General features: G+C 47.9%; 2 protein-coding genes across 5 annotated transcripts; one reads left to right on the plus strand and one right to left on the minus strand.

Moving 5' to 3' along the window:
- Positions 1–100: 100 nt before the first annotated feature.
- Positions 101–18,103, minus strand: BTBD18 (BTB domain containing 18). Of its 4 annotated transcripts, none has more exons than XM_072638687.1 (3): positions 17,760–18,103; positions 15,778–15,945; positions 1,969–4,704 (listed from the first exon to the last, which is right to left on the minus strand). In XM_072638687.1, exons 2-3 carry the CDS (start codon positions 15,899–15,901, stop codon positions 2,648–2,650), a joined length of 2,181 nt encoding a protein of 726 aa, XP_072494788.1. In that variant the 5' UTR covers positions 15,902–15,945; positions 17,760–18,103; the 3' UTR covers positions 1,969–2,647. The 4 variants fall into 4 exon arrangements, 2 of the variants coding, with proteins under 2 accessions (XP_072494788.1, XP_072494789.1); XM_072638688.1 differs by lacking the exon at positions 17,760–18,103 and adding an exon at positions 16,447–16,547; XR_011973634.1 differs by lacking the exons at positions 1,969–4,704; positions 15,778–15,945; positions 17,760–18,103 and adding exons at positions 101–223; positions 392–644.
- SELENOH (selenoprotein H) lies at positions 793–1,830 on the plus strand. The gene is made up of 4 exons (XM_072638693.1): positions 793–964; positions 1,077–1,222; positions 1,403–1,544; positions 1,675–1,830. The coding sequence occupies exons 1-3, from the start codon at positions 846–848 to the stop codon at positions 1,501–1,503; spliced, it is 366 nt and encodes a 121-aa protein (XP_072494794.1). The 5' UTR covers positions 793–845; the 3' UTR covers positions 1,504–1,544; positions 1,675–1,830.
- Positions 18,104–20,416: the final 2,313 nt, after the last annotated feature.

Consider the following 20,416-nt stretch of genomic DNA (forward strand, 5'->3'; position numbering starts at 1 on the left):
TTTATTTTATATAAAAGAAATCGTGTTTTATCTTGTGTGATTCTGTCACATTCAGTTCTGAATTCTGCCATCCTTGCGTCCAACAACTTGGTTTTCTAATTTACCATGTGACCTTGCATGTATCCGCTGGGAACTTACTGCTGCCGGACAGGGGCGGGAGACTGATCCTCCGGAGTTCACAGGCCACCAACTCACTTCACCCAGTTGGCCTCAGTTTCCTCACCTGTAAAATGAGCTGGAGAGTGAATTGGCCAAGGACCCCGAGGTCTCTGCCCAGAAAACCGCCATCCCCCCACCCCCCCAAGCAAAGGAGCCCCGCCCACGGTCGCTCCCACAGGCCGTCCTTCCTGAAACTCCCAGGATAGGGACTCCGGCCTCCCGTGTAAAGTACCTGGCCCGGGCGTGGCGCCAGCCCATCGCACGCAAGCCCCTCTCACCGCGGCTTCTCCGAAGTTCGTCTGCTCGCGCTCTCGCGACCCGGGAGCCGGAGGAAGGGCTCTCCACGTGACCTGAGGGGCGAGGCCGGGCTCCTACCATTTACAGAGGGAGGGGTGAGAAGCAGCGGTCCCCGCGGCTGGTTCGACGGCCTTCGCCATCGATATGCCCCTCCCCGCGGGCTTTGCTGAGAACGGTCTCTGTTCCGGAGTGCAGAACGGTGGCAGGGCTGCGCCGGTGAGGCTATCCCGAACCCCCCGCACTCTGGCGCCGGGTGGTTGCGCCCGGAGGTCCCGTTCTCCACGTGGGGGGCGGGGCTGGAGACTGCGCACACCGCTCCGGATCGCGGAACTCGGCGGCGGGGAAACGCGGGCTGGTGGTGTACACGTGCCTTGTGCCCCACGCGTGCCATGGCTCCTCGCGGGAGGAAGCGCAAGGCGGACGCGACGGCGGACGGGGAAGCCGAGAAGCCGGAGAAGCTGGCTCAGGGCGGCGATGCGGGAGAGGCCCGCGTGGTCATTGAGCACTGGTACGGCGGGGGTCCCCCGTGAGGGGAGGGAGGCTCGGGGACCTGAGACCGACCCCGCCGCCCGGCGGCCGCTCACGCCCCTTCCACTTCCCCCTACCCCGTCTCCCCGCAGCCGGAGCTGACGCGTGTACGCGCGCCACGCGGAGGCCGTGAGCCAGGCGCTGCGCCTCGCCCGCCCGGAGCTGCCCGTGCTGCTGAACCCCACTAAGCCCCGCCGGAGCAGCTTCGAGGTGACGCTGCAGCGCCCCGACGGCAGCCGTGAGTGTGGGCCCCCAAGGCCCGGTCTGGGGGGGCTGCCACGCCGGGACCTCGGGGAAGGCCAGGCGTGGGCCGCAGAGACCCACACAGGGTTAAGTGACGTAGTGGCCGAACGGCCTCCGTGGGGTGGAAACGGGCCGGGAGCCCGTGGGTTAGCCGGCCTCTTCCTTCTTGTCCTAGGGGCGGAGCTCTGGAGTGGGATTAAAAAGGGTCCTCCAAGAAAACTGAAGTTTCCTGAGCCGGGGCAGGTGGTGGAGGAGCTTAAGAACCAGTTGGCTTAAGCGCGCAGCCTTCCCATGGGAGCAGGGCCACCCGTGACCAGGTTTGTTTTTGTTACAAGGAGGCTGTTGCGTCGTTCTCGGGAAGGAGCAGCTCTGGCTGTGTTCGCTTGGTGTTCTCCGGAGGCCTTGTTCCCCCCTCACCCCCCAGACCTCTCTTTTTCCTTTTTGCAGCTGCTTGTCCCCAGTGAGTTTGGAGCTTCTATGATGGAACATGACCAAATCTTCCAGTCACGTCCCTGAAGCTACAGCTCCTTCCACTGGGAAGGGCGGTGGGTGCATGGCGAACCTGGTGGTGTTAGACCGTTAATAAAAGCTTTTGGTACATAACTTTTCTGGCTGGCGTAGTGCAACATTTATTTGTAAGGGTGGCTTGGAGGAGCTCAAATTCGTGCATGGCAAGTGTCCCCTTCCCTCTTGAGGCACAGTCTGGAACATGTCTGCTGAAGGCTGAGATACACACGTCAGTCACAGGGAGATTTAGAATTGTTTATTTCAAGTTAAATGCATCTCCTCTAAACTCATTTCCTGGAAGGGAAGAAATGGCCTCCCTGGGGTTTTCCAGCAGGGAGCAATCGGGACAACCAGAGGCTGAAGACGTGAGAATATTAATGAAGGACTATAAAAATCCTGGCTGGGGCCTTTCCCCCCCCTCCTCCTCCCCCTCCCCCCCTGGTGCCCTACCAGACTTGAGTAGAGGTTTTTTTCCTCTTTAGTTTCTTTCCTGGGTTAGGCTGTGCCTTTCTCTCCAGCTCACTTTTCTGGATTACCTATTACTAACACTCCAGCTCTGTGAAACCATGGCTTGATTTTAGAAGTGATGCTTCTATGCTGTGGATTCCCCTCCTTACTCCAAAGTAAGGCTGAATTGGCTATCACCATTTAATTTAGAACTTTCCCCCCTCCCCCCCTCCAACACAGATGGAAATGCAGTTTAGTAAATGGCTATGAGCCAGTAGTCACTACCTCCCTGTCGTGTACCTGATTCCCAGAGGAAAGGGAAGGTGGGCAAGGAGTGGGTCCCTTTAAAGAAGAGCCCCTGGTGGGTGGAATGTCCCTGCCTCATTCATGTGATCAAGTTCATGCTACCGATGCAGCTCTCCCTAGCCTCAGTGAGTTAACTTCCACCCAGCCAAGACACCTTCAACTACGTCAAGACGTCCACCTCTGTTTCTGATTCCGAGGATGGGTCAGGCCACACAGAGAGACCATGGAAGGGCAGCTGCCCAACTTGTGCTGTCCAGTCCACTACATCAATCTCCCCTTCTTCCTCTAGGCTACAAGGGGACAGTCCCAGCTTCTCTGAGTTTACAAGCTCTTCCTCCTTGATCTCTGGGCATGCCACTACTGAGTCTCCATCTGGGTATAGAGTATCATCAGTGACAGAGGGTTTTCCAAAACTAGTGTCCACCCAGTTGGAGCAGGGAGGTGACAAGTCTCCATAAGGTGCATGAAAATGGACAGGGGACTCTGTGCAGAGTAATTTCTCTCCTTGCTCATCTGGTTGGGGGCTGATAGATCCAGGCTCTGAAGTCCACGTGGTGGGCACTGCTAGTCCTTCACCTTCTCTCATGTGAGAGCCCACGAGGGGGCTAAGAGGCTCTACAGACTCCTTATCCTCTCTGACTTTAATGGAGTCCTTCTCTAATCCAGCAAACTCTCTTGGCCACAGCTCCACATCTGGTAAACACCATTCTTCTTCTACCCAGTTCTTTTCAGGCTCAGTCAGGGGATAGGTGGGGGTCCTTGAGTTTCCAGCCCTGGGACTCTCCAGGGAATCTACAGAAGGGCCAATGTCTGAGTCACAGAGCATGAAGTCCAAGATTTCCTCTAGCTCGCTGGTTGCGGCAGCACTGGTGATTCGGTATTCCTCTGCCTCACAAGGTTGACCCAACAAGGCAGGAACAAACTCATACGGCTCTCTGCAGTCTCCACTTAACAGAGCTTCTTTCCCCACCATATCAGGGATGTCTGGAAATTCTGACTTCACCATTGCCTGGTCTGGAAACTGACTGGCAGGCACCAGGGTTTCTTGGAACCTGGAACAAGCTGGGGAATCCAATGGGCACAAACTGATTTCAACAGATAGCTTATCGTCTTCTTCCATGAGGTCCATCCCAGGTCTCTGAGTCTCCTCTCCAGATTCTCCCCCTGGCCCTGGGGTCTGCTGGCTCTCTTGAGAATCCCTGGAAGAAGATTCCTGGACCACCTCCCAGCAGCTGCCATTAACAATCTTTCGAAGCTTTACCCGTCCAACCTGTCCTTCCTCTGCAGAGTCTGAGCTAGGTGCCCTAGCCTCAGGGCTCCGCTTATTCCCGCCCATCTTGGTTGGAAGGGTAGGACTAGAAGTCCCCTCCAGAAGGCTGGCTTTTCCTGGTTCCTGCTCCTCTTCTGTGACCTCCTTGCTCAAAGTCTTCTGCCTCCAGAGACGGCGGCTAGGTGCCGTGGATGCTGAACTGGGCCCTGTTACAGCACTGAGAGACTTGGCTAGACAAACATCGGGGGAGAGTTTTGAGCGGCTTAGCCTAATCTTCCTGGGCAAGAGAGGTTCATCCACAGTGGGGCTGGGTGGGAAAAGCTCAGTAGCTACAGGGCCTGGCACCCTCCTGTTCTCCTTGGGCCCCTGACCCTGGTTCTTAGGTGAAAAGCTTTCTGCTTGAGTGGGAGGACAGATCTTGGCTTTCCCCTTGATGGGGAAGGGACCTGATATCTCTGACAAGTTCTCTGTGCTCTGCCCTCTGCTTTCTTCCTGGGGATCTTCCTCTTTCCCCAACAGCTTGAGCTTTCCAGTCTGAGCAGGACAGGCAGCTTGGGAAGTAGGCAGGGGAGTTCGGGGACGGCGGCTGGGGCTGGGCTCGACCACCCTGGCAAAGATTGGTGCAGTGGGTGGGGGCTGCAAGCATTCCCGATTTAAGCGTCTGCCCTGTGCTGCCCGAACCAGCTTTCCACCTTCCAGCTGCAGGGATTCCAGCTCTGAGACTCGAAGCTGGCGGGCAGCTAACAGCACATCCTGGGCTTCTTCCCGGGAGACTTCCATCTCTGAGGTATAGAGGAAATCCACCAGCTTTCGAAGAGTCCCAATCTTCAGGCCCCCCAGCTCTAATACCACCTTTCGGCCCTGGGCAGGCCACTCCCGTTGGAGACGCTCAGTGAAGAAAGGGCTGCAGGCTGAGAGGATGCAGCAGTGAGCTGGGACTGCCTCACCTGGAGGGGAACCCACCCAAACATGGCAGTGTCACAAGCAGGAAGCTGTGTCAGTCAGTGAACAAAGCATGTACACCCTCTCCCCACCCCCCTCTTCTATGGAGTCTCAGTAACAAATTTGAAACAGAAGGGAGATAGAGAGAAATGAGGCCTAGCGAGAAGGGAGGAACCTTACCTAAGGTCTCACACTGAATTAGTGGCAAAGAGGCTTCTGGGATATGGATCTTCCTGACTCCTGGGCTGGCATTCCCTTCCATAATACCACATCCTAAACTCTCCAATTGTGCTTTTGCCTTCCAAGAAGACAAACATGAGAAGCAAAGCCCTGGGTCAAATGTAACAAAACTACCACAAAGGGCTGGAGACAACAGCCTAAGACCATCCTCCTAGCAATGACCAGGCAATTCAGAGGCAAAACTCCCAGGAAAATACCATTCCTATACCTATAGCCCTATGCCTCCACCCCCATGACATCAAAGAAAAAGGAAAAGGACCCATGTCTCCATAAAAGTCTTTTTAACAGCTCTTTTGATAGTGGCCCCAAATGGCAAACTCAAGGTTTTCTCTTGGAAAATTTAAATTATGCTAATATGAATATAATGGAATAGCACTATGCCATAGAAAATAACAAAACAGGTTCAGAGGAAACTCAGAAAAATTCTATGAGCTGATGCAAAGGGAAATTGAACAGAACCAGAACAATTTATACAGAGGTTATCAACATTATAGAGAAAAGCAGTTTCGAACTGTCAGTGCAAGAAGTCTGAAGAACTTCAACACTCCACTCCCGCCAGAGAGGGGATGAACTTAACATCACATACATTTTCAAATATGGTTAATACAGAAATCTGTTTTGCTGGACTATATACATGCTTATGAAGAGGCTTTTGTCGTTGTTCAATGGATGGGAGGGAAAGATTATAAACACATGTAAAAATAAATAAATGTATTTACCAAAAAGAAAAAAAGTCCCGACTCTTAGACTGACTACTAACTGGTGTACTTCCCACTGGGTGGTACTGCACCCACTTTCTGCTTCTTTTCTGTACATCTTTCTCCATTAGGATGTAAGCTCCCTGAAGGCAGGGAGCTTTTTGCTTGTTACTTGTATTTCTTGCATTTAAGCACAGCAAGTGCTTAAGAAATGCTTGATGACTGCCTGCTCCTCACATTCTTACTTTAACTCCTAAAACGAGGTGAGGTCTCCCCTAGTTTCCCCAGTTTTAACTTTGTAGCTAAGTGCCCACCTGACCCAAATGACCCTATAGCACCTGTGATCTTCCAGGATCCTTTATTAGCCCACCTAATGGTGGGGAGAAGGGAAAGGGGATCATTCTAATCCAGACATTCCAGACAAGTTCTCTGCCTCCAGCCTTCCCTCCCTCCTATTTCCTCACAACCCTCAATTTACTTGAGGGTAGTGGAGGAGAGTGGTGAAAGGGAGAGGACAGAAGTATAAAGGGGCAATCCAATATGAGTCATATTCCCCCCTCAACCAATTATATGGGTCAAAGATCTCATGGAGATCCTGCACTCTGTAAGAGGAAACAATGAGTCACACCTGGTAGGGATAGTGACCACAGTTGGTAAGAGTAAGGCTCCCAAAAGAATTCAACTTTTATGGGCCTTCCCTGAGTCAAATTAAGATGACAATGAATAAGAATCAATGCCAAATCTTACATTTGGATTCAAAAATAAATTTCCCAAGTAATGGGCAGGGGCAGCTTGGTGAAAGAGCACTTTGTAAAGTATGTGGCCTTGTTAGTAGGTTGCAAAGGTTAACACAAACAGAAGCAAATGAGAAAAGATGTGAAAGGAAATAAGCCATTATTAAAGTACCTACTATGCACTGAGGTACTAGGCTTTACAAACATCATCTCATTTGATCCTCCATGAACCCTGGGAAATAGGCATTATTTTTAGCATCATCTCCATTTTACAACTGAGCAAACTGAGACAGAAGTAAAGTGATTTGCCCAGGCTCACATGATAGTTGAGTGTTGAAGGCCAGACATGAATCCAAGTTTTCCTGACTCCAGGCCCAGAGCTCTGCACTATGGCATCACTCACTGCCTCTGTGAAGACAGTCAATCTTAAAGCATTCTTATGGCATTCTTGTTAGGTGACTAAAAGCCCTAATGCAATATTAGGCACAGTATCCAGGACTAGAAGGGCTGTGTTTTACCCTGGTCAGACCACACCTGCAATAGAATGTTCAGTTCTAGTAGTCACCACATTTTAGGAAGGCCACTGATGTAAGTCACAGCACCTTCTCAGCCCAGATGGTGGGGGGTCTTGAGTTTCTGTAATCAGAGATTTGGTTAAAGAAATGCCCCCCAAAACATTTAGCCTGGAGAGGACATAACTTAGGGAAGACATGCTGTGTTGCAGGCATGAGAAGACCTGTATGAACTCTGGCAGAGTGAACTGAGCAGCACCAAAGGAACAGTTTATGTAACAAAAACAACTTGGTAAAATTTCCGCACTCTGATCAGTGCAATGACCAGCTAGGATTCCAGGGGGTAAGAACTCAGGGTACAGATGGGAATGGATATTTTTTGGTTGTCATCAAAATGAAGAATCTGTTTTGCTTGATGATGCATATTTATCACAAGATTTTCTTTTTCTTTTTATCAGTGAGCAGGAGTGGACAGGAAACAAAAAGGAGGGAAAATAAGATTTTTGTTCATTGAAAAAAACAAAATTAGACAAATGAAAAGAAAGGGTAGATGGCCACCACAATAATATGCTTCAGAGAGGACTCTCTTGAGGTATACATTTAACCAGATGGCCAGTGAGGTTGCTCTATGACCAGAATTTGGCCTCCTAGGCCCACGTTTCTTTCATTATAGGATTACCTTGAAATATATATCCAATATAGTGAGAGTAAATAATATACGTATGGAATACAACATAATCACAGGCAATGCAGTGTTCTCAGTGCCTTTGTGTAGAGTCAGGGAGATCTGGATTTGAATCTTGCTTCTGGATCCTTGTTAGGTGCAGGAAAACTGGCAAGTCATTTGAAATCTCTTAGGAATCAGACCTGTAAAATCACACCTTCAAGAGCTACTAGGGGATCAAATGACATCAAACACTAAAAGTTCTTGGCCACCTTTAAAGGGCTACAGAAACATCAGCTATCATTATTATCAGTAGTCCATTAACCTGTAAAAACTCTCCACAAGTGCATTCTAAACACCAGCCAATGGAGAAAGGGGAGCCAGCAGAAGTCAACTTGCTGGGTTCTACCACCTCAGTTGTCCCAACAACAGAACTGTCTGGCACAAAATCTCTAACTTCACAATCACAGAGCTTTTTATAGCATCAGTTCCTTCAGTGGACATGCTAGCAGCCCTTGGGAGGGGGCCCATCATTTTTCAGATGCAAAATCACAAGCCAGAAGAGTGAAAGAAGCTCAAGTGGGGAAATCCAAGAGTGAAAACCTGAAAATCTATTCACTGAGACTTTCTCATGCTGGAATAAGTGTATTCTCATGTGATTTAGGGCTGGAAGAAACATTAAGAAATGAGCTAGTTCAATATCCTCGTTTGACAAATGAGGAAACTGAGGCTCACAGAGAAGTGGTTTGGTCAATGTCACAGCAATAATCAAATTGGCCCGAAATTCTGTGTCTCCAAATTGAGTCCTCTCACCTTCATGCCACATCAGTGTCCAGCTGGTGATTACTAATGAACTTTTTTTTAGGAAGCAAAGAGAAAAATCCCTCCTGTCCCACCAAAAAAAAATCCCTAAACTTCCCACAAACTGATCTACAATCTGTTGAGTAATAGAAAGTTTTATAGACATTTCAATAAACACAAGCATCTGCAATAACCCTCACCATTCACCAGCAAAAGATAATTCACCCCTCTTCAGTAGTCTATCAATCTCAAGACTGAGACCAAAGTTCAACATGATGCCAAGTAATAATGACCCAAGGGAGTTACTGGATTCAAAAATTTCATTATGGAGGTCACAACAAACTGCAATGATTTGCATGGAGAGTCTAATGTCTGTATTTTGACAAGTAAGTGATTTCTGTCCATGTTCCAAGTGTAAGTTGGTCTTTCTCTTCTGGAGAAGATGAAGGGGCTCAAGGAACACCTCTCCAGAGTCCAGGTTGTCAGGGACAGTAAAGTGTTCCCCTCAAATGGGAGCAAGGTTTTCATGGAAGGAAGATGTGAGGCTGAGGAAATGTGTGAACTGTGTATTAAAAGAAGCTCAGTTTCTTTTATGCCTGTACTGTTCTTTATATACTGAAATGTTTATGGGAAAAAATCCAACAAGAAACTATTCTAAGTGAGTAAGAATGTAACCAAAAAAAAAAAAATCAGCCAACAACCCCTGCGCAATAGGGAGAGGGGAGAGGAAGGGAAACCAGCAAACCTAGCACCAGCCTAGGCAAACAAGGTGACAGCCTCCCAGAGTCGAGGCAGAGATGTCTAGCATCTCTAAGGCTTTCTCTCTGAAAGTAGTAAAAGTAGAAGGTTCACACAAGAAAGCTCCAGAGTGACTAGAAACCCGCAGTGAGAGTGATGGAAATCCTAGGGAGCAGCACTGATCAGCGCTCCAGGGAGGAAACCCCAGGGCTCCAAGAGACTTGCTCAGAGAAGTCACAGAAAGCCCTGAATATCTAGTGTTCTGAACCTCAAAGATCCAGAGGAACTGGACTCCAGGGATGGTCACTACTAGATTCCAGGTGACCTAGGATAAGACCAAGCAGTATCAATCACCCTACCCAAAAGTATACAGCGGACAAAGCCTGCCTTCAACAAAGCTTTAATTTGAGAACCAGAATTTGAGAGATGAGTAAACCAAAGATAATGAATGACCAGCATAGAAAATATTGTTAATCTAAAAATCTCACAAAAACAAAGAATTCTGTTAAAACTACAAGCAAAGTCTCAAATAAAAAAATGGATTTTCGACAATTAACACCCCAAAGAAGTAAGAAATAAAAAATGAAATAGCTTAGAAGAGAAAATGGTAAAACTTAGCTAAGTGTTGAACTCCCTGAAAACCAAGAGTAAAAAAGAAAATAACTACACCTTGCAATAGCAAGAAATATTAGAACAAATCAAGAGTGGGGGAAAAAGAAGAAGAAAATGTACACTATTTGATATAAAAGAAACCACTGACCTAGAAAACAGGACAAAGAGATAATTTACAAATCATTGTACTCCTAAAATCCATGTATGACCTCAAAAGAAAACCTGGATACTCTAATCCAAGAAATCACAACTAAAAACTGCCTACATCAATCAGAGCCAGGGCAAAGGAATCCCCTCAGCATCTCCTGAGAGAGACCTCCACCAAATCCAGAGCTCCCAAGCAGCCAGAATGTAGTAGTTCAAGTAACAAGGAACCAGTTAAGGTCTATCACATGAAACCTGGTAGCTCCTACTTTAAAAAAGAGATGTTAGGAGTACAGTGTTCTAAAAGGCAAGAGACAAGCTTACAGGTTATTCTTCTAACTTAACTTACAAAGCTGAGTATAATTCTCCAAGGGCAAAAAATGCCCTTTGACTAAGTAGCAACTTTGAAATGCAAACAGAAGAATCAAGAGGAACCTAGAAAGGGAAAGTAACTGGAGCACTGAAAGGGGCAGTACATAAAGTAGTGCTAACATTCTAAAAAGAAAAAGAAACAAGTATCCTTCAGAACTTTCAGTCTTTAAAGGATATTGAGAGAGTTAAATCAGAACAAGAGGACCTGTGAGGAAGGGGAGATGGAAGATTGTTCTCTTCTGAAAAGGAGAAAGAGAAGGGTGAGTAAAAGCAATACACTAGTTCTGAAAGGAGGAAAGGGGTAGAACTTGCAATTTCTCCTAACTGGGGTACAGGAAAACAGTCTGAACAGGTGTGGGAGAAGAGTGTACATTAGATGAAACCTCAGTCTTACTTACAATGGACCAGCGAGAGCTGAACGTACATGTAAACAGGATGATGTAGATATATACAAAATTCAACAGTTTGGGTGTTTGGAGTAATATAAATATGTTGGAATCCCTCGGTCTTAGAGGGTAGGAACTAGGGAAGAGAAAAAAAGACAGTGACCCAGGCATTGAACTCACCGAGAAAGGAAAATGTCTTGGAGGTTAGCAGGTAATGGGCAAACATAAAAATCTTAGAATCTTAACTGGATGATATATACAGATTGAACAAAATTCCCAGAAGGAAAGGTCACTGAGTGCCAGTGGTAAAGGCAGAGTGTAGAGGCACATGGCAAAGGGAAACAAAGAGTATTCTGACCTGCATCCTGACTATTTAGTCAGAGGGCATGAGTGAAAGTGGGACCAGTGCAGCAAAGGGTGACCTGTGATGCCCTATTATCAGGAGGCAGCCAGATGTCAGTGAGGACAAGATGGATGGATGGTGTGAGAAAGGAAATGGATTAAGATACAAACAAGTTTGTTACTGATGAAGCAGATGTTCCAGAGAACACAATGAAAGGGGTGGGTAGACTGAAGTGGGACACTGAAATGGGAACAAGAGAACAGGCAGTCACAGACAGGGAACTGGGTTTGTTCAACGACAACCAAGGGTTTGCTGATGTCAAAACAAAGAACGTCACTGAAACACTTCTTTAAAATGCATAAAAAAAGAACAAAGTTCAGAAGGAAGCACAGGTAAATAGGATAGTATTGAAAGTAGGTGCAACATTATATACTTCTAAAAAACAAGCAAAATCAAATGGGATATTTTTGTGTTCCGCCGTGTACATGAAAATGCTTTTAGTTTTCATTGAAAAAATTTAAAAAGACTGGAAAGACTGAACTGATGCTGAGTGAAAAGGGGAGAACCAGGAAAATTTTGTACACAGCAACAATCACAGTGTGTGAGGAATTTTTCTGGTAGACTTAGTACTTTATTGCAACGCAGGGGCTTAAAAAAATTTACAATGGACTCGAGGCAAAATGCCTTCCACATCCAGAGAAAGAACTATGGAATTGGATCACAGATAGAAGCAGATCATTTTCTTTTGTATTATGTTTTGTTTTACGGTTTCTCCCATTCATTTTAATTCTTCCATGAAACGTGTATTTAATAGGAATGTATGTGCAGAACCTATATGAGACTGTATGCTGTCTCAGGGAGTGGGGAGAAAGGGGGGAATAAGGGAGAGAGAGGGGAAAAAAATCTAAGACATGTGGAAGTGATTGTTGAACACTGAAAACAAAATAATTTAATAAAAAAAAATTTTAAAAATAAAATTGTTTCAAAATCAATGCAGGAGCAAACAGGCTTTTGTGATATAAGGGACAGGGCACTGCGCTGGCAAGACCTGGGGTCAACTCCTACCTTAAGATACTTATTAGTTGTGAGGTCCTGGGGAAGTCACTTAACCGCTTGGTGACTCAGTTTCCTCATCTGTAAAAATGGGCATCATAATATTGCTTTTCTCATAGGATTGTTGTGTCAAATGACACAGCATGAAGTACTTTGTAAACCTTAAGGCTAGTGCCTTAACATCATAATTCTTATTATCAATTATCAGTCATAAACATCATCATTGTTGTTGTTACTACTGGGGTGAGGGAGTCAGCAGAAGTAAAGAGTAAAAATAAAACATTTCAGAAAAATCAATAGATGAAGAAACAAAGGTAATTTTATCTTAAAGCCTGCTACAAGCAGCCTGGCCTGGAGTCGCAATAAAGCAGTAATGGAAGACTTCACTTATCCAGACATCTGCCGGAGCTCACGCACATGTGCTCTCTCTCTGCCAAAAGCAGGACAACTCTCTTAATCTGTCTTCAAAAATTTCATCCATCAAAAGTGGAGGATCCACCAAAGGGGAAATTCTATTCTGGATCTGGTTTTCAATTATACAGAGGTTCAGATTTAACAACTGGTTGCTCGGGTAGAAATATGAAAACCTTAGGGTGGACCTGACCACTTCCTCCAAGAACTTTTGAGAAAGGAGAAGAAAGATGGTCATATTCTGCTGGCAGAATCTGCCAGCAGATCTCAGGGAAAAGATAGCTAGGTAGCATCCCAAGGACTCAAATTCTATAGAGAAAGTCAGTTTGGGAAGGATGAGTAGGAAATTCTGAGGATAGAGGGAAACAAATATAAAAAGGAGGAAAAACAGGAGTTGTGTGAAGAGACTAATGGAGATACACAGGGAACACACTAGCTTCATCATTTTCAAAATTAGCTAACTTAAAAATTAACTTTTGAACAGGACTGCACAGAAGACAGAAGTAAGGAAAGGTCCCAGAGAACAAATACAAAGTACTCTACCAATAATCAATCCCCAGGGTGCTAAAGCTCAGAATGAGTTGAGGCTGCCAGGGTGGATACGAGCAAAAAAAAAGGGGGTTTTGTTGTTTTTAAGCTGTACTGAAAGAGAAGGATGGCAGATAGGAGAGTAGGGCTGCTTGGGATGGGTGAGCACAGAGAAGACACAGTGAGGACAGATGATTGCTGCTCAATCCAGATTTTGCTTGTTTTTCTCTGTCCTCTGGGTTGGAAAGGGTACAACAAACATGTCTAACGGGCTGACACCCAAGAAAATGAGGATATAGGAGAAAACCTATTTGCCCTTAAAAAGGTGGCCCGTGAGTACTACATGCTCAGAACAGGCAGATACAATTCCCGAGCCAATGTCAGTGATATATGAAAGCCTGGTAAGAATGGAGCAAAACCACAGTCCTGGAAAAGGGTGATGTCGTCCTCTTCAAAATAGAGAAGAGAACAGGGCCTGCAAACTCTAGGTCAATGACTTTGTTGCAAGAGGCCTGGGAAAATTCTAGAAAGGGTCATTAAAAAGATGCTTCATGAGAATGTGCAAAAGGAACTGGTGCTTCCCAAGAGCCAGCAGGGCTTCATTAAGGACAAATCATATCACCCTAATCATCTTTCCTTTTCTGTCAGGGCATGAAACAAAGAAAACAAAAGAATGCTAGAGATGGAGTTTGCCTAAATTTCATAGCTATTGTAAACAATTCTGTAGAGCTTTAAGGTTTGCAAACTGTTGGCAAATGCCATCTCTTTTGATCCTCCCACCAATCTGGGCAGAGAGGTGCTATTAATATCATCTTACAGACGAAGAACTTGCATAGGATCATATTAATCTAGTTTCAGGCTGGGTTTGAACTCAGGTTTCTTGACTCCAAATCCAATTTATTCACAGTGCCAAGCAACACATTTAATAAAGTATTTTGTAGCACTCTTGTGAAGATTTGGAACAAGTTGAATGTCTGGAATCAAAGAATCACTGCAACTGATGGTTTGATGTCACTTGGCAAGAGGTCTCCAAAGGTATCTATGCTAGGCCCCCAGGTTCATACTCGAGGCATCCCAAAAATCTTAGCTTCGTTTTAAGCTACTAGAGAAAGTTTAGAGGCATTAAGTAGCAGAGCTGGGATTTAAAGTCAGGTTGTCTGACTCCAAACCTGTTTGTTCCATTGTGCCATACTCTAGGATGCTGAACACTTTTATCAGTGATGAGGATAAGGGCATATTTGAATACTGGATAAAAGTCAATATCTAAAATGAACTCAATAGGTCAGAGCCTTCAGATAGATCTAATAAGATGAAATTCAATGGAAAGTCTCACTCTTGGGTTTAACAAACCAATTTCACAAGTACAAAGGAAAAGGGGTGCATGACCAGACAGAAGTTGGTCTGAAGAACACCTGAGGATTTTAGTGGACCACAAGCTCAATCTAAGTCAGCAGGGTGATGGGACAGTCAAAAATGCTAACGCTATACTGGGCTGTCTTAGGAGAAGTAAGGCTTCCAGGAAAGGTGTCAGCTGCACTGACTGCAGTCTGGGTCAGAATCTTGCAGTTCATAAGTTAAACTATTACCTAGAGCAGCATGGTTTGTGGACCTCTTTCAAGAGCCCATTAAATTTTTTTTGGGTGCAGTTGGATGGAGAGGGTCCTGTTTTCGCAACTGTTCTCATAATAAATACTAAGATATGATTTGCTTATTAAACTATTCCCTTTTCCAACTGCAGATCTGCATGAGGCCAGATTTTATGCATATACTTCAACCAAAACAATATATCACAATAGACTGAATGTAGTAGACAAGAAAATCCAGCTGGCTCTGATGAAGATTTGCAAATAAGTCAAACACTCTTCTCATTCACAGTTCTTCATAACCATAAACTAAAATGTAATGGCTTTATTAGCTATTTTTAAATGAATTAATACATGAATATTTTAAACTTTCATCAGTTTTAATTCTGTATGTGGTGAATATTGATGTAAGCCACATAAACAAAAGCTCAATAAACATTAAGAGTTTAAAAGGGCCATAAGACCAAAGTTTGAGAACTGCTGCCCTAAAGGAACTTCCTTCCTGGGGCCTCTCTCCACTATTTTCAGGAAAAGTCTGAGCCACTGCTTCCATTTACTCTTTTCCTCTCCAGCCAAGGCCTCCACCCTATGTTCCTAGACTTTCTTTTCCCTACTCCTCATTGGATCAAAACTGTTCCTGGATGGGGTACGTCAACCTATTCTCCCTCCGGCCCCATTTCCCATCCTGGTAACTCTGAGGACAAAGGAACCTCTGTTCTATTAGAACGTAAACTGTGATCTGACAACAGGGATTATTTTTGTTTTTATATCTGAATCCTCAGTGTTCATCTCAAGGTTTGACATAAAAGTTTAAAAAATGCTTTTTCATTCATTCAGGACGTTTGGCTAGTAGAAGGAAAAAAATATTTTTTGGGGGGGAACTTAAGGGGAGAGGCAGACATAATAACTATCTTCAAAGGTGTGAGGACTGTCAACACTGCTTGTGCTTGACCCCAGAGGGCAAAATAAGGAGTACTAGGTAGAACCTGGGAAGAGAAAAATTTAGACTTCGTATCTAGAAAAACATTCTAATAATTAGAGCTATCCTCAAATGAAATGGGCTGCCCCTCACTGAAGGTCTTTAGCGAGCATGTGCCAAGTATGCTCTAGCAATGCCATCCCTTTCAGGTACAGGCCAGACTGGATGGCCACTGAAGTCCCTTCCAACTTTAAAATTCTATGATTTTGCCCAGACTCCTTCCTTTCCCAGAAAGTCCATTACCCAAAGGGTTTTTCTACCCCACCAACCAGCCTCTTACCTTCTGCCTGCAGAAGAACATCACAGAATATACCACTCTGCTGCTGGTGATGGAGTTGGAGAAAAGCTAATCGGAGGAGTCTGGGATTCCTGTAGACGATTTTGGGGCTCTCAGGAGAGCACATGATGACAGCCCCAACACACTGCTCTCTGTTCACAAATCAAGTACCTGGTGAGTAAGACATAGTACTTTAGAAATATATTTTTTTAACTGGGAATCACCAAGGGGAGAAAACAACTCACAATTATATAGCCTTTCCTCCACAACAGTCCAAGGGAATGGGAAGGGGTCAGTGCTATTCCACCATTTTACAGGTGAGCAAACTGAGGCTCAGAGAATTTAAAGGATTTACAGAGAACTTACAGAGAACTGAACCCATATTTCTCCTGAATCACAGCTCTTTCCACTAACTCCAGATGTTTCTAAAGATAAGAGACTGCTTGGTGGTATACATCCATGGGACCGGTAAGGTTGCAGGAGATCCCAGAGAAAGCCAGGTCCCCTCACCAACACACCTCAGGAAATAAGCTCAAACCCCCATCTGGCCCTCCCGTTCTCCAGCTGTTTCATCCTTCACAGAGAAGTCCTCAGGTGCTCAGCTGCCCTTCCAGACTGACCAGACAAGACACCTTGCAAAGGCCACTTGAGTTTTCCTGTGACAGCCCTTACCTTGGATGGGTTCAGCCTGGTATGTCCCCACTAACCAGCAGGGGGTGCAGGGTGTTTGAGAGAAGTCAAGCAAGTCTGAACTGGACCCAACTGGAATGTTTCCCTGTATGGAAATAGGGCCTTTTGCCTGCAGGGGGCCAATCCCTGGTAGGAGAACAAGGATCTTTACCTGGGTTCCATGATCTTGTTTTTAAATATTTTGATAACTGTATTTCAATAAAACTGGTTTCCTTTATAGCCCTACGTATTTAATTTTATGCATTTAAAAACACTGTCCTGTGAAAGGGTCCATCTGTAAGCTTCATCAGACTGGGAGGGGGCCCCCTGGCCCAGAAGAAACCGGGCCGGATTTATGCTGGCCACCTTGTCAACTTGGCTCATTCTCCAGTCACGGATCCCCTAACCCCTCGGAAGGCCTGGTTCACCCAGGGATGATTTAGCTTTTTACACCCCGCAAACATTAAGTGCTTATTGTGTGCCGGGCACCCCTCCACACACACCGTCCCCCGCCGCGGTCGGGCGGTATCCCCAGGACCCAGCGCGGTACCGAGCCCAGAACGTGAGCTTCCTAAACGTGATGGGGCATGGGCACGAGCCCAGCCCGGCTAAGGGCAGCCCTGGGGCGCAGGGTTCCCACAAGCACTACGGACAGGAAAGGGGAAGGCCCGCAGGCAGGACCCAGGCTTTTGTACCCCTCTCTTTGTACCCACCCCATGCCCAGAACACAGTGGGTGCCCCACAAAGGCTTATCCTGGAAGGATGGGGTGGGGTGAGCCCCAGGGCGCCCCCACAGAAGGCTCCAGAGAACAGCCCGGGGAGGGCGCGGGCATGGGGCCCCTCTGCTTGGCGGGCCAGAACGGGCAGGAATCTAGAATTGGGAGCGGCCTTCAAGGCCTGCCCAGCGGGCACACTCACTGCAGAGGCGGGCCTCCCCCCGCGACATGCAGGACATGCAGCGTTCTGGGCCCGGCCCGAGCTACGGGGAAGACAAGGGCACCCGGCGAGGATTCCGGCCAAGGCCCTCCCGGAAGGCGCCGAGCCACCCCTTACAAAGAAGGCCCGCTACAACGTAGGGAGGGCCTCACCGGCCCATGGGACCCGGAGGAAACAGAAGCCCGTGGCGGGCGGGGCCCCTGGCCTAGCTCCGAGGCCAAAAGGGACGTCGGGCCTCCATTACTCGCCTAGCCCTTCCCCTCCCCTACCGCGGCCCCTCCAGGGCCAGATGTGCCCGGGGCTGGACCTCGGAAGCAGCGGGAAGTCCACCCGCAGGGCTAGTAGCCCTCCCTTCCCCGGTGCCCCACCCGGCGCTTCACCTCCAGGGCGCCCCAGGCAGGGTTCCTCCAGCCGCAGCTCGCGCTCCCGGACGGCCTCGGGCTGCTTCGCGCCTCGACCAGCCCTGGGGCGCTGCAGGAACCTGGGAGCCAAGGTGGGCGTGGAAGGAAGGGCGGACCCCTGCAGCGCAGTGGTGCCTGGGAGGGCGGGCGAAGGCGGGCTCTCTCCGTCGTCGCGGCCACGCGAGGGGGCCCCCCAGGCTTACATCGTGCAGGAGCTGGTGACGACCGCAGGGGGCGGTGCGGGGCAGCGCCGGGCGGCTCAGGGCCGCAGACGGGGGCGGGAGGGGGCGCGGGGCACGCGGCTCCAAGCGCGCGGCACCAGCGTCGGATGGCCACGTGCCCCCTCACCCGCCCCCGCCGCTGCCGCCGCCGCCGCCGCCGCCGCCGCCGCCGCCGCCTCGCCACTCTATTGGAAGCGGGGCCCGGGCAGCCACACCCAATGGCCTTCGCGGGGCCTCCCCGTCGAAATCCTCCCCCTCTGAGTCTGCCCGGCAATGCCGTTCCCATTGGCTCCGGCGCGCCGCCGAGACCCAATCGCGACAGTAGAGCCGGTTTGGGCGGGAGGAATGAGGCTCCGTGTCTCAGGCCTTCGAGGCTGAGAGGCCGGCGGCGGGGGGAGGGGACGCGTCGCTGACGGGGCAGCGCGAGCTCAGCCCGGGCTCCCCCCGCCCCCGGCCTAGGCAGAGGGCGTTGGGGTAAACGAGGGACCCTTCCCCCTCCGCCTGCCCGTGCCCAGGGTCGCCCGGCCTGTGACGCCATACAGGCTCCACGGCACCGCGACCACAGCGCCTCGAGGAAGGCCTCCCACGCACCGTCCCATTTGAGACCTTGACAAGGCCCGCCTCCCCCGGGCCCTCGTTAAATTCTCCGGGGCCTCAGCTTCCTCTTCTGTAAAACGGAACGGGAAAAGCACCGCCTGGACTTAGAAGAAGACGACCAGCCTCTTACTATTTTTACCCAAATGCCCCTGCCCTCGGGACTCAGTTTCCTCATTTGTCAAATGAGCGGGATGCCCCGGAAGGCGGCCAGCCCCACACCCCTTCAGAGGAGTCCTCGAGGTGCACTGGGACCCTAGGCTTTTCTCTCTCCCTTCTCAGCCCCCGCTGCGAAACCCGGGCAGATCGTTTCATTGAGGCCTCGTTTATAAAATGAGGGGGGGTGGACCAGAGCACCCCTAAGCCCCCTCAGGTCCAGGTGCGTCACGTGATTTTGTGACCATTCCCCTCGGGCCAGGATCCTTCCGAGGCAGGTTCCGAGGGTGGGGTGGCCCCTTTCCTCCCCCTCACGTGGGCGCATTTAGGAAGGCCTGGGTCCAAGGTGTCTCTGACGACATGGTGAAAGAGTCTGGCCCTGCTTTCTTCTCTGTTTAGTTAAGTGGCTGGACCACGATCCCAGCCAGCCCTTTTTGGTTTTCCTCCCTCCAGGCCACTGGCTCTCTGGGTTCCCTCCAGGGATGCCGTTTCCGGCCAGAAGCCTCCACCTGTAAAAAGAGTGGGTGGAGCCAGGCCACACTTTAAGGGGAAATGGAATATCCTTTCTAGCTCTAACCCTGGGCCTGGGCCACCTCCAAGGTGCCTTGTCTCTGACATTCTGTGATTCTGTCTCCTGCAGTGTGGCTGAAACCGAAAAAGGCTGATCCAGGCATCCCCAGGGGTGCGGCTTCACTGGAGGAGGACTGCTGATAGAAAAGGGAGATGTCCAGAGATCAAAGCACCAGGGTGAGTATGTAGGGCAGAATGGAAAAGGGAACAAGGTGGAAATAGAAAAGGAATTAGAATGGGAGGCAGCTTGCTTGAATTGGAATTTTAATTAAATTTTTAAAAAAGGAAGTACTTGCTGCTAAGTGCTGGAGATATAAATATAAAATTAAAATATAAATATATATAAATGTAAAATATATATAAGCGAGCAAGCTCTCGGTCCTCCAAGAGTCGATAGAAGAAGACAGTACACACAGAGGACTGTGTGGCCCCAGAGGGGTTTTCTGATGACTGGCAGGTGCTCTGAGGAATGGTAATATTGATTTAATTGCTGTGATTACTGCTCTTTTATGACTTATCTATATTTGAATCTTATAACCTTAGACACCTTGCTTTGTCTAGGCCTCAGTTTCCTCATTTGTAAAAGGAAGTTAGTAACCTTATGGCCTCTAAGTGCTCCAGATAAAAAGGAAATGTTTAAAAAAAATAAAAATACAGTACAATATAATGTTAATTTGTGGTTTTCAAAATCAATATACACCCCACAGGGATCCTGCTCGAGTTTAACACCGTTGGACTAGATGATCTCTAAAGTCTCTTCCATTGTGTAATCAATATTTTCAAAAATTTCTCCAAATTGAGAATATCAATCTGAGAAGAGTTTGGTTTTTTTTTGAGGAAGCAGGAAAATTGAGAGGAAATAGAACAGAAGGAGGATGGATTTAGATGGAGCCAGCAGGAAAAAACAGACATAAGACAGAACCCTAAATGTTTATAATGTCTCACTGTAGTATCCCTAGATGATTCAGACAGTGGCATTCCAGTGACGAGATAGGGTTGAAATTTGAACAAAGATTAAGATTATCTTTGCTTTATCTTCTTGGAAACGTTACTATGAGGGCAAAGCGAAGTACCAAGAATTATAACAGTCATCTT

The sequence above is a fragment of the Notamacropus eugenii genome, chromosome 2, assembly GCF_028372415.1.
Source record: "Notamacropus eugenii isolate mMacEug1 chromosome 2, mMacEug1.pri_v2, whole genome shotgun sequence".
NCBI classification, from domain to species: Eukaryota; Metazoa; Chordata; class Mammalia; order Diprotodontia; family Macropodidae; genus Notamacropus; species Notamacropus eugenii.

Coding starts and splice junctions, on each gene's coding strand:
- BTBD18 (XM_072638687.1), bottom strand. CDS start 15,901: ATGTGCTCTCCTGAGAGCCCCAAAATCGTCTACAGGAATCCCAGACTC. Junction 4,705..15,777: donor TGTTCTTCTGCAGGCAGAAG/GTAAGAGGCTGG, acceptor GTTCCCCTCCAG/GTGAGGCAGTCCCAGCTCAC.